At 38.8% G+C, this 14,995-nt stretch overlaps 1 protein-coding gene across 1 annotated transcript; it reads left to right on the plus strand.

The window, feature by feature from the left end:
• Positions 1–1,489: 1,489 nt before the first annotated feature.
• Positions 1,490–5,939, plus strand: LOC114825331 (transcription factor bHLH157-like). The gene is made up of 10 exons (XM_029103737.2): positions 1,490–1,968; positions 2,279–2,368; positions 2,527–2,635; positions 2,746–2,787; positions 2,966–3,025; positions 3,197–4,612; positions 4,721–4,822; positions 4,920–5,066; positions 5,168–5,293; positions 5,424–5,939. Exons 1-10 carry the CDS (start codon positions 1,868–1,870, stop codon positions 5,601–5,603), a joined length of 2,373 nt encoding a protein of 790 aa, XP_028959570.2. The 5' UTR covers positions 1,490–1,867; the 3' UTR covers positions 5,604–5,939.
• The last annotated feature ends 9,056 nt before the right edge of the window (positions 5,940–14,995 follow it).

Raw genomic sequence — 14,995 nt, forward strand, 5'->3', positions numbered from 1 at the left:
TCACTTGTTTGGGAGTTATTACATGTGTCTCAAATTAGGACTTTTCAAGTTCCAATTTTTTTTTTTTTGATACTTTTTTTTTGGAACAAATTAGAAAATAAGAACCGGGCATCTACTACATTGTTGATTTCGATCGTCGATCTCTGCTCACACCAATCGATTTTGTTGATTCCATTATGTGAGATCTGTTCGAGCAAGCGGTTGAACCCAAAACTGGGTGAAAAATTGGAATCGGTAATGTCAGACCCTCGAGCTGCCTCATCATAGTAGAAGAGCTTGAATTTGCAGGCTTCTCCAATCACGATCCCATTAGAACTTGTATCCAAGATGGAAACCAAACAGGTCCTAACTTACGCATCTACTAATTCAAATGATTCCCAACACCACGCTCCTAATTTTCAAAGTAGAGGAAATTCCACCTTTGGTTAATAGCTCTAGGTCATCATCGCCTTTGTCAATTTGTACATTTCCATTTCGTTCGTTGATTTTCTTGTTCAATATAAGCTTTGTAATCTTCAGACATATAGCTTTGGTAAAGTTAATGCAAAAAGAAATATAATAAAATCAAGAGCTTTATGATTGTCACAAATCATCAGAAATTAAGCACTTTAATTAACACAATTACTCGTTTGATTAATTAAATTCATAATATTATTTATCAATTAATAAATTTTCTATATTAAATCCCTTTGTCCAATATAAACCCAACACCTGTCAAACAAAAATAAATACTCCATAAATTTCATGATTAAATTATAAATTAAACCAAAAATTTTCCTAATAACTATGCCATAAAAACCTAGATTTTCCCTTTCATTTTCTACTATCTCGCGAAACTTCAACATCTCATGGGATTTCGAAAGTTTCTTCCGAGATATTCAACTATAATAACCGGCTGTAGCCGGTAAATCAACTGAAAGTGATTTGGGCGGACCAATGAGGACCAGTCACCGGCAGGTCCAAGTCTCCAACAAGACAAAGATATTACCACAGGAAAATTCAATACCAAGATCTCAGTGTTCCCCTTTAACCTCGGAGTACTGTATCAGATTTCATTTTCGTCTTTTTCTTTTTCATTTTCATTTTCATTGTTTTTTATTAAATTATTTTATATGACCGTCACACTGCTACATAAATTGATTACAAACGTAATTTTCCTTTTGTACAAATCTTTAATTAATCTTGTCCGTAATCCTCATTTGATGACCCGAAGATGTGTACGAGAAGAAAAAAATTGTATGTGAATATTTTTTCTTAAATTTATAAATCCAATTATGTTAAAACACGTGCATTGATTTATTTAATATTATATTGTATTAAACAAAATTATATCAATTATATGGTTTATTTGTCTTAGAACACGAAAATTAATAACACCGTGTGATGACAGAAGCTAAACTCATAAAGACAATAATCCATAATATTTATGGAGACTAGAGAGAGCTGAAAAAAGAGAGCAAAAGGAAAGCAAACCTTAACAATCAGCCCCATCACATTCTCCTCATCTATATAAATATAAAACCTTTCCTTTTAATCTTAAACTCTCACTCTCTAAGCCGACCACTTCCACCTTCCAAAAAATTCTGGCAACACTGCACAAACACTCTTTGTTTCATAAAGACAACAACTTTGTTGTGCCCTTTGGCTTGTTTTCTTGCAGCAACACCAGAAAGCAACAAGCTTTGGTTTTTCTGCTTCATTAATTTGTTGAAGTATCAACAAAAATTACAGAAAAAAAGAGTTGGGTTTCTGGGGTTTTGAGCAACTGAGACTGAGTGACCGAGTTGAGCTGCCTGGTTGACTCGGACATGGACTTGGGGTTCTGAAGATTTGGGATTTTTGAGGTTGGTTTGATTTGGGTAGTGAAATGGGTGAAAGTTCAGTGGTGAGAGAGAGGCTGAGGAGTCTCTGTGTTGGCAGTGGGTGGTCTTATGGGGTTTTCTGGCGCTTTGATCACATAAATTCCATGTAAGTTTCCATTTTTTCTGCTTCTTTTCTTTCCTTTTGGGGAAGAAAATAACACACTTCCATTTTTCTTTCATGTTTTTGTTTGTTTCTTTTGGTTCCTGGTTTTGTTTTTTATCATTTGGTTTTTCCAACTTCATATTCTTATATTTATTTCAAAGATTTGGTTGTTTATTGTGTGCATGCTAGCTATTTTACACTTACCTTTATGAGATCAAAGCTTGTATTGAAGTTCACATTTATTATTTGGGATTTTTAATAAATTTTAATTGGATTCAAATCTGACATTAGTTCTGGGTTTGAAATGCTTTAGGTTGTTGACAATGGGAGATGCCTACTATGAAGACCATGTGGGAGCAGTGATTGAAACTATGCTTTCCCAGGTCCACATACTTGGTGAAGGGTAAGCCTAATATTTCAGTAACTCCGTTTCTGTTCACACATTTTCCAAATTCGAATCCAAAAAACATTGTACAAAACATCCCACAAGATTACTTTTGCTGTTTTCAAACAAGCATTGCAAAGTTATCACATGGCTGATCTTGTTGTTGTCTGTAATAGTGTTATTGGGCAAACCGCTTTCACCGGAAAGCATCAATGGATGCATTCAGATGTTCATGGTGGAGGATGGAATCCATGTACTTCTCTTGAAAGTCAAGATATGTTTCAGGTTGGTAGGCCATCAAGGTTCTTGTTGAATTGCTCAAATTAACTTAAAAATTATGTGAAATGGGAGGTTACTTGTTTTTACTAATGTCGAAATTTTCTGACATTCTGCAGGATTGTTCTGAGTTCGGTTGCCAATTTTCCTCCGGTATAAAGGTATGATTATTTCCTTGCGATCCTCTATGATTTCGTGAAAGGAACCGTTAGTTGTTGAGATTTTCGATAAATCTTATGAACTCTGTACCTTTTCACCGCCATTTGTAGCTATATTTGTTATAAACTTTTCTTCATCCATCCATAGTCATATTTATTGACACTGAAATTTAACTTGCAGACTATTGCAACAATCTCTGTTGAACCACAAGGAGTAATTCAGTTAGGATCCACCGAAAAGGTAATTCAACGGGAGCATCAAAATGATTTCCACATTCTTATGTTCAAATGAGACCATGTTCTCCATCAAATGAGACCATGTTCTCCAAAATCTGGTTCACTTGATTTGTTGTTTATGTAGTATGGAATGGTTGAACAGTTTTTTGACTATTCTGCTATTACTTTTTTTCAGATTATGGAGAGGCTGGAAGTTGTGGATGAAACAAAAAGGTTGTTCCAGGAGGTGGAAAATCTTGACGGGCTTATTCCTTTGGAAAATGCTCCTTCATCGATGAACAATGAAACTAATGATCTAAATGAGTTGTTTGCTTCATTGATTTCACCTGAGAATTCCAACAATGGAGATGTTGCCTTGAATCCCGGTGATAAATGTAATGACCACCGAGGAAATATTATTTCTGCAGTGGGTTTTCAATCTACATCATCTGATGATATTGGCGCAACTGATACAACCCCCTGGTTTAGTACTTGGTGTACTGAATCTTCAATTTTAACTTCATTCGAACCGCAGTTGGCATCTGAAATTATTCACGAGTCTTGCAGAGAGACAGTGCAGAATATTCAGATGGACTCGGCATTCACTTCATTAGCTGACTTCGAGAAACCTATTCAAGGAAGTTGTGGATATCAGATGAACAACCAACAATCTCTGCATGGATTCCCGGTGGAGTTTAACCCAGCTGATTTGAGTACAGATCTCTCTAAACTATACCAGTTGGATGATCTTTCCCAGTGGCTTGCTACTTCACCGGAACAGAACTTCAATGCAATGGCAACCGCACTGAATGGTGACTTCTCACAAGTAAAAGAAAGTACTTCAGTGTTGTCTAGTCTGGTTAAAGGTGATAACTTTATTGATGTTCCAATTCAACATCCAGCTAACTCCATTCAAAGTTCCATTACAAATCCATTTAGCGCTGATGGACACGAGAAATCTGTGATCATTCAGAGTGTTGAAAACGGTTCGTTTGATGGTTTGGGAGCGGATTTTGCATGTGGTCAAGTCGGGAAGTGTTGGGAAGATACTATAATGCCAGCTGTCAATGGTGGCTACTTGGCTACTGGTACTGCTTTGACAAAATGCTTCTCAGAGTCAGAAATAACAGGTTCTATGCCTGGTCCTCGTACAGGGTTGTTCTCAAAGTTAGGACTCGAAGAGATTTTAAATGGTAAAAGTACTACTTCCAGCTCCTTAAAGTGCACTTTAGAGGACCAGTCATCCACCACAAGAAAAAGGAAATCAGAATGTTTATCTGTGAATAGCAATCAGGTTCAATTGCCAAGGCTTGCTGGCTTGGATAGGAGCACGCATTTGGCGAATTCTTTCTACAACCTGGACAATACAAACAGACTTGCTCCAAAGAAAGACTTTATCCCAAACTCACAGGTAGGCTTATGGATTGATGATAGCTATAGCGTCAACGCTAAAAATGGGGTTCAAGATAAACAACAGAAAGCTGAGGAACACACAAAGAACACCAGGAAAAGGGCAAGGCCTGGGGAGAGTACTCGACCTAGACCTAAGGATCGCCAGCAGATTCAAGACCGTATCAAAGAGTTGAGAGGGATCATCCCTACCGGTGGCAAGGTAATTGCATTTTTGTTTTTGCTTTCAGTGGAAACTAAGGAGACGTCAGATTAGACAATGTGTTTCTAGTAAGGTTTTTGACATTCATATATTTGGTTCATGTAACAGTGTAGCATCGATTCTTTGTTGGACCGGACAATCAAATACATGGTCTTCTTGCAAAATGTGATGAAATACGCAGATAAGCTTAAACAGACTCATGAGCCAAAGGTCAGTTAGTTTGGTTATTTCTGTTATATATGCAGGACAAGCCCAAAATGTTTTATATTTATGAACTAATGTGACAATATTTTGCATGGATTTACAGCTGATTGGCAAGGAGAATGGAGTGGTTCTAAAAGACAATGGCACCAAATGTGGTGGTAATACATGGGCATTAGCGGTTGAGGGTCAAACAGTGGTTTGCCCTATAATAGTCGAGGACCTTGATCAGCCAGGCCAAATGCTTATCGAGGTAAGCGACAGGCATACGAAAAAGAAAGAGTTCCCTCCAAGTCTTATGTCAACCTTAATTATTTGAACCCTCCTGACTTCAATATCTACTTTCTGTTGCAGATGCTTTGTGAGGAACAAGGTTTCTTTCTTGAGATAGCAGACATAATCCGTGGCTTTGGGTTAAATATCTTGAAGGGGGTGATTGAAAGTCGTGAAGATAAGATATGGGCAAGATTTATTGTTGAGGTAAACCTAAATTGAAAGATTTCCATTAAGGATCTTAGATAATTTCTCCCGTAAAAAAAATGAAAAAGTATTGGGGAAATTCATTATATTTACCTTCTTTTGAAGATTTTAATCCGAAACTTTGTAACAGGCAACTAGGCATGTAACAAGGCTAGATGTGTTCTGGTCCCTTGTCCGGCTTCTACAACAAACAACTACGGGTGTGGTTGATCCAACTAATCGGCTAAGTAATGTAGTAGATAGTGGGGTTCCTCCTCTATTGGATAGTTGTCAGCAACAAAGCTTGCCGCCTCCGGTCAGTTTGATGTGAGACATTTTAGCTTATTGGCTGCCGGATGAGGAGTTTCAGAAATACCTTGAGCATTGACCTGTGAGGACCTGCTGTGATAGGTGTTTCTGGCAACTGAGGAAAGCACACACAATGAGAGAAACGGAGACTGGTGATCGAGCCTGGGAAGTAGGTGTGAAGTGTGTATATTGTTAGTAAAGACTAGGAATGTTCCTGCAAAAAATTGCAGTTCTGCTGTTTTTACTGCTTTAATTAGTTCCCATGGTAGATTTATCCCCTCTTTGGATTTGGGATTTTCTTTTACATGTTTATATCTTCAACCTGATGAGAATTTAAACCTGTTAGTGATAGGGCTAACCACTGAATTGTTTTTGGCCTCTGTTGGGGCTTTTTTTTTTGGTGAAGGTAGTCATGGAATGTTATCATCTCTCTCTCTCTCTCTCCATCCATCAAAGGGACTTGCCTACGTCTCCGGAACACCAATATGGCATCCCTGATGAACAACATGACGCCACGTGTATAACTTTACTAATGACGCATACTTGGTTTGAGACATCATCATCTTAACATTTATGTTGCCTACATCTCCGGAACACCACTATGGCATCCCAAGAACAACATGACGCCATGTGTTTAACTTTACTCATGATGTATAATTAGTTTGAGACACTGTCACCTTAGCATTTTTATTTCATGTAAGTCGTCCAAATGGAGGAATAAACCTAAGGCATACAAAACAAAGAGTGATGGACCACCAGAGAACAGACACAAAACCACAGGAAAAACATAAGCACCTACAAACTCAAGACACAAAACAAAACACATGACTAAACTAGCTAGGAACGCAAATTCAGAAGAAGAAAAATATGGAAAACTTGGATCAGAGACATACATCGGAAAAGGCCAAGAACTTCAAGAGTTTCATCATGTTTCGTTTTCTTTCTACAACGACAACAAAATTACATGATAGTCTTTAGATTCGTTATATGCGCTGCATATTGAAGGGAAAATTTCTCTTCTCAGGCAATTGACATCATGTGAGCCTTGGCGTAAAATATTACGATTCACAGTCTGACAATATTACATACTAATACTAATATATATAGCAAGAAAGCATGCATGACCCTTAAAATTTAGTAATATCTAATACAAATAGAGAATCTATATTTGAAAGAAGACCTAATATAAATGCTATACACCAAAGTGGTCATTGATCATCATGCACTAAATTCTTGAAGGCTAAAATATGTGGAATTATGTACTTCTGTCTGATACAGTTGAAGTTAGGCTAAGATTTACGTTGGTTCTAACAACGGATTATTGTTCGAAACTGTTATATAGTAATTATTGGTAATTGTCTGCTAGTCATGGTATCATACATGAGTACATTGTATGGAAAGCTGATAGATCAAATAATAATGGAAGAGAAAAATATACCATGAAAAAACCCTGCAGAATTGTTGGTGAGAGTATTATCTCACGTCGTAGTTGTTGATGACCCGATCATAGTGTGTAGTTCTATTCGCCTAATCCTTTCATTACCATTGATGTCATCGTCATGGAAGGAAAATGAAAATTTCTTACCAGGTATGTTGTTTGGCAGTTTTATCTAGTTAATAAAGTCTTTTGACAATTAACAGTTCATGTTTCTTCCCTCTCCCAAGGCACTAGGGATCTACATATATTGCCAGACATATATGTCATACATACTATTATTGGCATTCCAAAATAATTATCATGCGCTCCATAATGAAAAAAAAATAATTTAAGGGAGCAAAGAGCAAAATATAAATATTTGAATTGTTAATAACAAGTTCTTGTATTAAACAGAAGGAAAAAAAGGAGGAACTGTTGTTGAGAGTATTGTCTCACGTCGGATGAGTACAGCCATGCGTAGCAATATGTATAACGTCTTTGATCGTTTTTTTTTTCGGTCTGAAACATTTTTGGTCTCTCCATCAATTATTAATTGGTGTTGAGTTTGATGCTCTATATATCATGTTGTTATTACTATCAAAGCAGGTTATGGACGTGTAAGTATCAGTGTATCACCAGTGGGGAAGCCACACAGACGCCAGGAGGTGCAGGTGCATCTCTGGTCATTGAAAATTTCCTTTAAGAGCGAGGAATCCGTCCTTCTGAACCTACACAGAAGGTGTTCGACGAATGCTTGAATGAAGGTGGTTGTCGCTACTGTGCTGCACTGGGCGCCAATTTTTTTCAGTATGATTATTTTACAATTGGAAATCAAGGTTTTAAAAGACGCTAGGCACTAGTCGGGCAACATGTTGAGGTTTAGTGCCTAAGCGGGCGCCTAGGCGGATTAGACGGATTTAAGTAAATCTATTATATTTCATATAAATAATGTTTGTTTATACTTAAAATATATATAATTTCATCATATACTACAAAATAGAATGACATATATATTATTAAGTATTATAACATAATGAAAACATGAGGAACAATCATATAATGTGTGTTCATTTAACAAGTTTCTTATAATTTATTGAAAAAAATAAAATGCAAAATGAAAGTTATATGTTTTCTGTCTAAATAAGTCGTAACCTAAGCAAGTTTGGACACGCTAGGCGGGCGCCTCAGTAGGTCTAGGCGCATTTTCTTAATTTTCTAACGCCTAAACATTAATCGGGGTTGTAGCCAGCAGCCTAGCACCTAGGCGGTGCTAGGCAGAGATTTTTAGAACCGTGTTCCAAACAAAGTAGAAGAAAGAGGAATAATAAGAGAGTTTATGTCTCTCCCCTTCCCAACCCACGCGATCTCTCATATTTCACCTAATTTGTATTTTTTTTATTATTGTCCAATCAATTTGCACCACCTAGCTTGCTAGTTAATATGTCTTGAATATATTAGGATTTGTTTTGTTTTTTTATTTGTTGTGGTCCAATCAATTTGCCCACTAGGTTAATATTTTTTAAGTCATGTGTTTGACACCGTTATTTCTTTTAAAATTCGCTACAAATTCATATGAGCTTCAAAAAAATCCTTTAAGTACTATGAACTCGTAATCACTTTCATCTCATACCCGCCTAGGCATTAGGTCACAACTCATCACCTGACTAGCACATAGCCTTTTAGAACTTTGCTCATTATACAGTTACATTATAGAAAGATACTACAAGAAACAGGGCTTAAATCATCCTTCAAATGATACGGTCAACTCAAATCCTCATTCGGATATTCCGGGTAGTCCAAATCCTTCTTCGAATATTCCGGTTAGTCCAAATCCTCCTTCAAATATTCCAAGTAGCTCACATTAAACCCTCATTTGAATAATACGGCCAGTCAAATCCTCTTTCGGATATTTCGAGTAGTCCAAATCCTCATTCGAATATTCCGATTAATCCAAATCCTCCTTCAAATATTTTGAGTAGATCACTTAAAGTTAAAGTCACTGAATTTGATGAAATATTAGCCACTCTTCTTGCAGACCCTAGATTTAGACCTTGAATAGTTTTCTACATTTTTTTTCGGACCTTTTACCTTTCTAAATTTTGTCTTTTTACCCGACAATTCCTGACTTCGCCACTGTGTATCACTACATAAAAATATAAGCTAAAAGGAGCCAAAATTTGAGATTGTTTTTTACATAAGGGGTTGAAAACTTGCGTTTGACATGTCTACATCATCTTTCGGTAAAGTATGATGCATAATTAACACACGTAATTATATTAAAATACATAATAATCAATCTGATCTTGTTGTGGGAGCAAATGTACGCATATATGCTTTTTTGATAGTTGAATTAGCCTTTCAAATCAGTGCATGCAGCTGTGGAAAGGAGGCTGAGATAAGTGCTCTTTCCATTCAAACTGAGATGAGCAACAAATTAACAATCAAAATGCATGCAGCCCCCAAGTTTTTAATCCTCTCTAAAATCCAACACCCCACAACTTTCCTTGGTCACATTAGTGACCTAATTTTTCCTTCCATTTCAAATTAAACAAAATCATATACAAACATTTTTAGTACCATATTGGACTCTCCACTATGATTGAATGGAATTACAAGTTTGTGAAACAGCTGGAGTAGTTTAAGCAACTGTGGCAAATAGGGTAATGGAGGTTTGAGAGGAAAGAGTTGCGTTTTAGGTTATGGTGGAAGGGGAAAGAAACAAAGGCCAAGACTATATTGTTTTTTTCCTCAAAAGGACTTAAAACAATTTTTCTTTACTGCTACAGAGGACTATAGAGGGAAAGCAGGAAACACGGCTCCTTATGATTACTTTATCGTTGTTTAAAATTTCGTATTGTGGAGCCAAAAATAATCTAAAAAATTATTGAGGTGAAACGTGAACTTTTGTGTTAGAATGACAAAATTACCCTCGATGCACATCGGATTCCCACGCGCATGCAACGGATAATAACGGCTCAATCAAGAAAGAGTTAAAGGTGATCAATATGGTATTTATTCAAATCCATCACATCACCCCTTATCAATCCCTTATTGATTTTATTCAAAAGGTAAATGTTAAAACTTCCTATTTAATTTAGAAATAATTGTCATGTTAATTGCAATATATTTTTTTATATAATATCTTGTAATTATTCTCCAAATACCATCATATATGGCCGACCGTTCTCCATCCTAAGGGCTAGCCACTCCCCTATATATAGCTCTATCATCCCACTAAAAAGCGAGGCCATCTGCTACCCACAAACTTTTAAACACATTCTTTTCAGAATTCTAACTTTGGCATTGGAGATTCTTCGGCCAAAGGCCCCCCCAATTCATCATGGACGCGTGAGGCTTTTGGCCTTAATCGAAGGTGTTATTATTTTGCAGGTGCATTTTCGTCAAAGGAATAGATGGTGGAAATTTGTATCCAAAAATTGGTGCTTTCATTGAGAGTTTGATTCACACACTAGAAGAAGACTCTCACATTCAAAGTTTCTCATTTCTCGTTCGTTCGTAAATTTTTCATACATTCGTATTCCTAGAATTTTTTTAATTCTTTGAATAGACATAGGAGAAAAATACAATGGTGGGAAATTTGGAAACCACAACGAACAAAACTTTCTACATTCAAAGATCTGGATGAAATGATGGAGGACGCGTTGTAGCCCCACCACAATGATCCACGAGACTCACTATGACAAGAGGAGTAACCTTGCCACCTCGGAACACCACCACCATGGCAGCCACGACAATTGATGTGGCAGTGAAGAGAAGGACAACTCCATGGCAGCTGGGCCACGAAACAACGACAACTACAACCCACGGAGCAGCAGCCCAGCAAGCAGCAAGCCCAAGACCCGTAGGCCCATGAGGCAGCACGAGCCCAAGTAGCGCCGAGAAGAGGAAAGACCCAGCGCCCGTGTGCCCTGACGGCCTGGCTCGTGCCTGCGATCCAGCCCATGCCTATGATCCGACCCGCACCCGCGGTCTAGCCCATTCTCTTGGCACACCTAGCTGTCCAAACCGATTTGAACATCCTGGTTCGACCATCCTAGCTTCAGATTTCTAGACCGAAAATTGAATCAAGGGTATTTTCACCCCATTTTTTTTTTGGAGATTTGACATATCTTAACTTAAATCTCGCACCTAGATTTTATTGTACTTCCACTACTCAAGGAGACGCATACCATCCAAGCTCTTCCATCCTAAATAACGAACAATATTTGTCTTGACAAGTCATAGAGCTAACAAGCATCCTCATGCAGCAAACGAACCTTGGTGAATTAGCTTTTGCAGCGCACCGAGATGCAACGTGCCCCAGACGGGGTATCCCGAAGTAGGACAAGGGTAGATGACAAACCTTTCCAGTAGCGTCCCGGAAAACAGCCATTCGACCATCCACAAACCAAACAGTGTACACTCATGTCTGGACCCTGAGATAACGTATACTTTCATCTTAGCGCGCGAATGAGCGTGCACTCCCGGTTAAGCCCAATTGACAAGCATACATTCACAGTTAGGGCCACACTCCGATAATTAACATGGACAACCTTCAAGGTGAAGTGTTCAATCATGGCTAGGTTCACAAAGAGCATCCTCCACCTTACATCAAAGTAGGCATCATACAGGACGGAGAGAAGTAGTCACTCAATTCGGCTCAAGTTCAATCGGCAACCTGCGAGTGATCCGCTCGCTTGCCAGGAACATTCCACATGCACGCAACTATGGCATAGGCGAGCCGAGCACAGGGAAAAGCAGCCTAACAGGTTACCACCTGAAGTAGCTGAAAAATCAGCTGCCCTAGAGAGGCAAATTCAGGAAGAAGTTGATAGGCTTATGACTGCACGATTGCGTGATTTCCAACGCAACAAAGCTACTAACAAAGCATTCCGACGAGACATGACCAACATAAACAAGTCATTTTTCATTGACAAGATCGAGCAGACGGAACCATCCCACATACACTAGAGGATACAATGATTACTTACGTTTTGACAAACGTAGAAACTCAACCTAATCGCTCACCGGGGGTAGGCAGGTACCAGAATGACACACTGGCCCAACCACCAAGAACTAGGGGCACGCCTTGTTTTCATCACAACTACACGCTCAAAGTTATGCTACCTACTCCACGGCCCCTGGCTACCTTGATTTGTCACTATACTTTATAGTCGTGCTGATCTTGCACCATGACTCTTAGTCGTACCACCTTGTAGCTCATATCTGTGCCAATCAAGCTCGCAATACTTTAAACTTCAAAGTTCAAAGCATCCAACGACGGAGCAGAATATAAGGCCTTACTAGAAGCATCTGTTAGTGAAAAACTTAGTGATGTAGAAGCTTGCAATCCATTCAGATTCTCAGCTGACCACCGACTAAGCCTCAGAAGAACACACTATGAAACATCTAAGGATGTCGGAAATACTTGGAGAAGGTCCAGGAACAGCTTACTGTGTGATTCCCACTTACACTCTTACGCTGGTTCCACAAGCAGTTCGAAATCTCAAGTAGATCACCGAACAAGACTTCACAGGCTGAGGATTATTTCAGTTGTCCAGCTTTCCTTAATTGGGCTCACGACAACGACTTCCATGCTTTCTAGTGCGAGAGGTTAAACCAATTCCCCGACACCTATATGGGTCAGCTTTCCAATGCGAGAGGGTAAACTAATTGTTGTCCAGTGTGAGAATCAGCTCTTTAGTGCGAGAGGGTAAACCAATTCTTCGACACCCATATGAGTCTGCTCTCTAATGCGAGAGGGTAAACTAATTGCTCTCAAGTATGAGAGGGTAAACGAATTCCCCAACACCCATCTGGGTAAGCTCTCAAGTGTGAGAGGGTAAACTAATTACTCTCCAGTGCTAGATAGTAAACCAATTCCCCGACACCTATATAGGTAAGCTCTCAAGTGGGAAAGGGTAAACTATTTCTTAGGCACCAATTTGAGTAAGCTCTCCAGCACGAAAGGATAAACCAATTCTCGAAACCCATCTAGGTAAGCTCTCCAGTGCGAGAGAGAAAACCAATTCCCTACACCTATCTGGGCCACACATCTCAAAGGGTCGAATACTCGAATACCAACTAAGCAGTAAATAGTTAGAAGGCAGCAGCTAACGACAAACTCAACAACTCGATGCCCCAAGAAGCCAAAACTCAAGGCCATAATGACTCCGTGGGATCGTTAGCCTTTTTCGAAGCAATGTGGTCAATCGATGGTTTTATGGCTAAAAGTTTTGTAGGACGCTTCAAGTAAGAAAAAATTCAAGAAAAACAAAGACGGAGTAAAACGAAAGCAGTTTATTAAATTTCTAGTAAATTGATGAACTTAGACGAAGGTCGCCGAAATCCGACATAAGCTAAACAGAGCAGACTACTCATTTAGCAGCTTGGATGACCTTGGGCTCTCAAGCAGCCATCCTGCCTTCAGCAGCCACTTCGCACTCAACAGTTTGCTCACCCGACACTTCATCTTCAGCAACTCCAATCTTGGCAGCACCATCTTCGATTACTTCATCCACGGTAACTGAGAAATCAAACTCAAGCAATTTCTTCATTCTTGACAAGCAACACAAACTTGGCATCCCAAACCATGGCCTCTGCCACGCCACTTCCTCGGCCCATGTCGAGCCAGCCATTGGCTTTAGCTAAGTAGAGCGGCCCAAGTCGTGGCCCTTGCCACACCACTTCCTCGACCTATGTCGAGCCAACTCCTAGCCCTTGCCAGCCGACGTGTCGGACCACCCCGACAGCTACCCCGCAATAGCACCACCCAAGAAGAAGACAAAAAAAAAAACAATTCTTACCTTGGTGTGGTGCAGAGAAGACAAAGAAACCAACAGAAGATGGTTCTTTGCAAGGGCAATCAATGAAGAATGCTAGGGGAAAGGGAACAAATATCATCTAGCTTTCTCTCTTTCTTATAGGGATAAATAATTGCCCTTCGAAGTTGATTTAATCCCCTACTTAAGGTAGGATTAAATAGGCTTTGGAGGTGATTTATTTCCCTTTCTTAGAAGAATCTAATTCCAAGTCCAAGTGGGAATCTACATCAAAGTTGGAGATCTCTACACCTGCTGCTCTTTCTTGCGAGCAACGTAGCAGGTGTGGAAGCATTTGTAGAGCCAAAAATAATCCAAAAAATTATGGAGGTAACATGTGGACTTTTGGGTAAGAAGGACAACATTACCCTCGAGGCACATTGAGATTCCCATGCGCATGCAACATACAATAACGACTCAATCATGGAAGAGTCAAAGGTGATCAATATGATATTTATTCAAATCCCACTCGTCACTCCTTATCAATCCCTTATTGATTTTATTCAAAATGTAACTTCCAAAACTTCCTATTTAATTTAGGAATAATTGCCATGTTAATTGCAAGATATTTTTTCACATAATATCTTGTAATTATTCTCCAAATACCACCATATATGGTCGGCCGTTCTCCATCCTAAGGGCCGGCCATTCCCCTATAAACAGCCCTATTATCCCACCAAAAAGCAGGGTCATTTGCCTACCTACAAACTCTTAAACACATTCTTGTCAGAATTCTAACTTTGGGATTAGAGATTCTTCGGCCAAAGGCCCCCCGGCCTATTCATCATGGGCTCGTGAGGCTTTTGGCCTTAATCGAATGTGTTATTATTTTGCAGGTGCATTTTCGTTAAAGGAAGAAATGGCTGAAATTTGCATCCACATGTATTGGTGGAAATATTGATGTGCAAATTGGTGGAAATATCGACGGTTATATCAAATATCGATATTGGTTGCTTTCGATGGTAATCATGGAATTTTAGAATGAAACTTTATGGATTGTCAAACATTGGTTTGTATGAAATATAAGAGTTTTTCCAATTAACAAATGTGTAAGAAATATCGACGATATATGCTAGTTTTAGCCTAAACTTAGTTTCTCCAATATGAGGTGTAGTTTGGACTTCAACCCCATTTTCATCTTTCTCTTATTTTTTGGATATTTCCAAGGAAGTATCG

Source organism: Malus domestica, chromosome 06 (genome assembly GCF_042453785.1).
Source record: "Malus domestica chromosome 06, GDT2T_hap1".
Classification (NCBI taxonomy): domain Eukaryota; kingdom Viridiplantae; phylum Streptophyta; class Magnoliopsida; order Rosales; family Rosaceae; genus Malus; species Malus domestica.

Excerpts from the sequence above, each read along its gene's own strand:
- LOC114825331 (XM_029103737.2), top strand. The coding sequence starts at position 1,868 with ATGGGTGAAAGTTCAGTGGTGAGAGAGAGGCTGAGGAGTCTCTGTGTT. Across the intron at positions 1,969-2,278 it reads TTTGATCACATAAATTCCAT|GTTGTTGACAATGGGAGATG; the intron begins GTAAGTTTCCAT and ends GAAATGCTTTAG. Across the intron at positions 2,636-2,745 it reads AAAGTCAAGATATGTTTCAG|GATTGTTCTGAGTTCGGTTG; the intron begins GTTGGTAGGCCA and ends GACATTCTGCAG.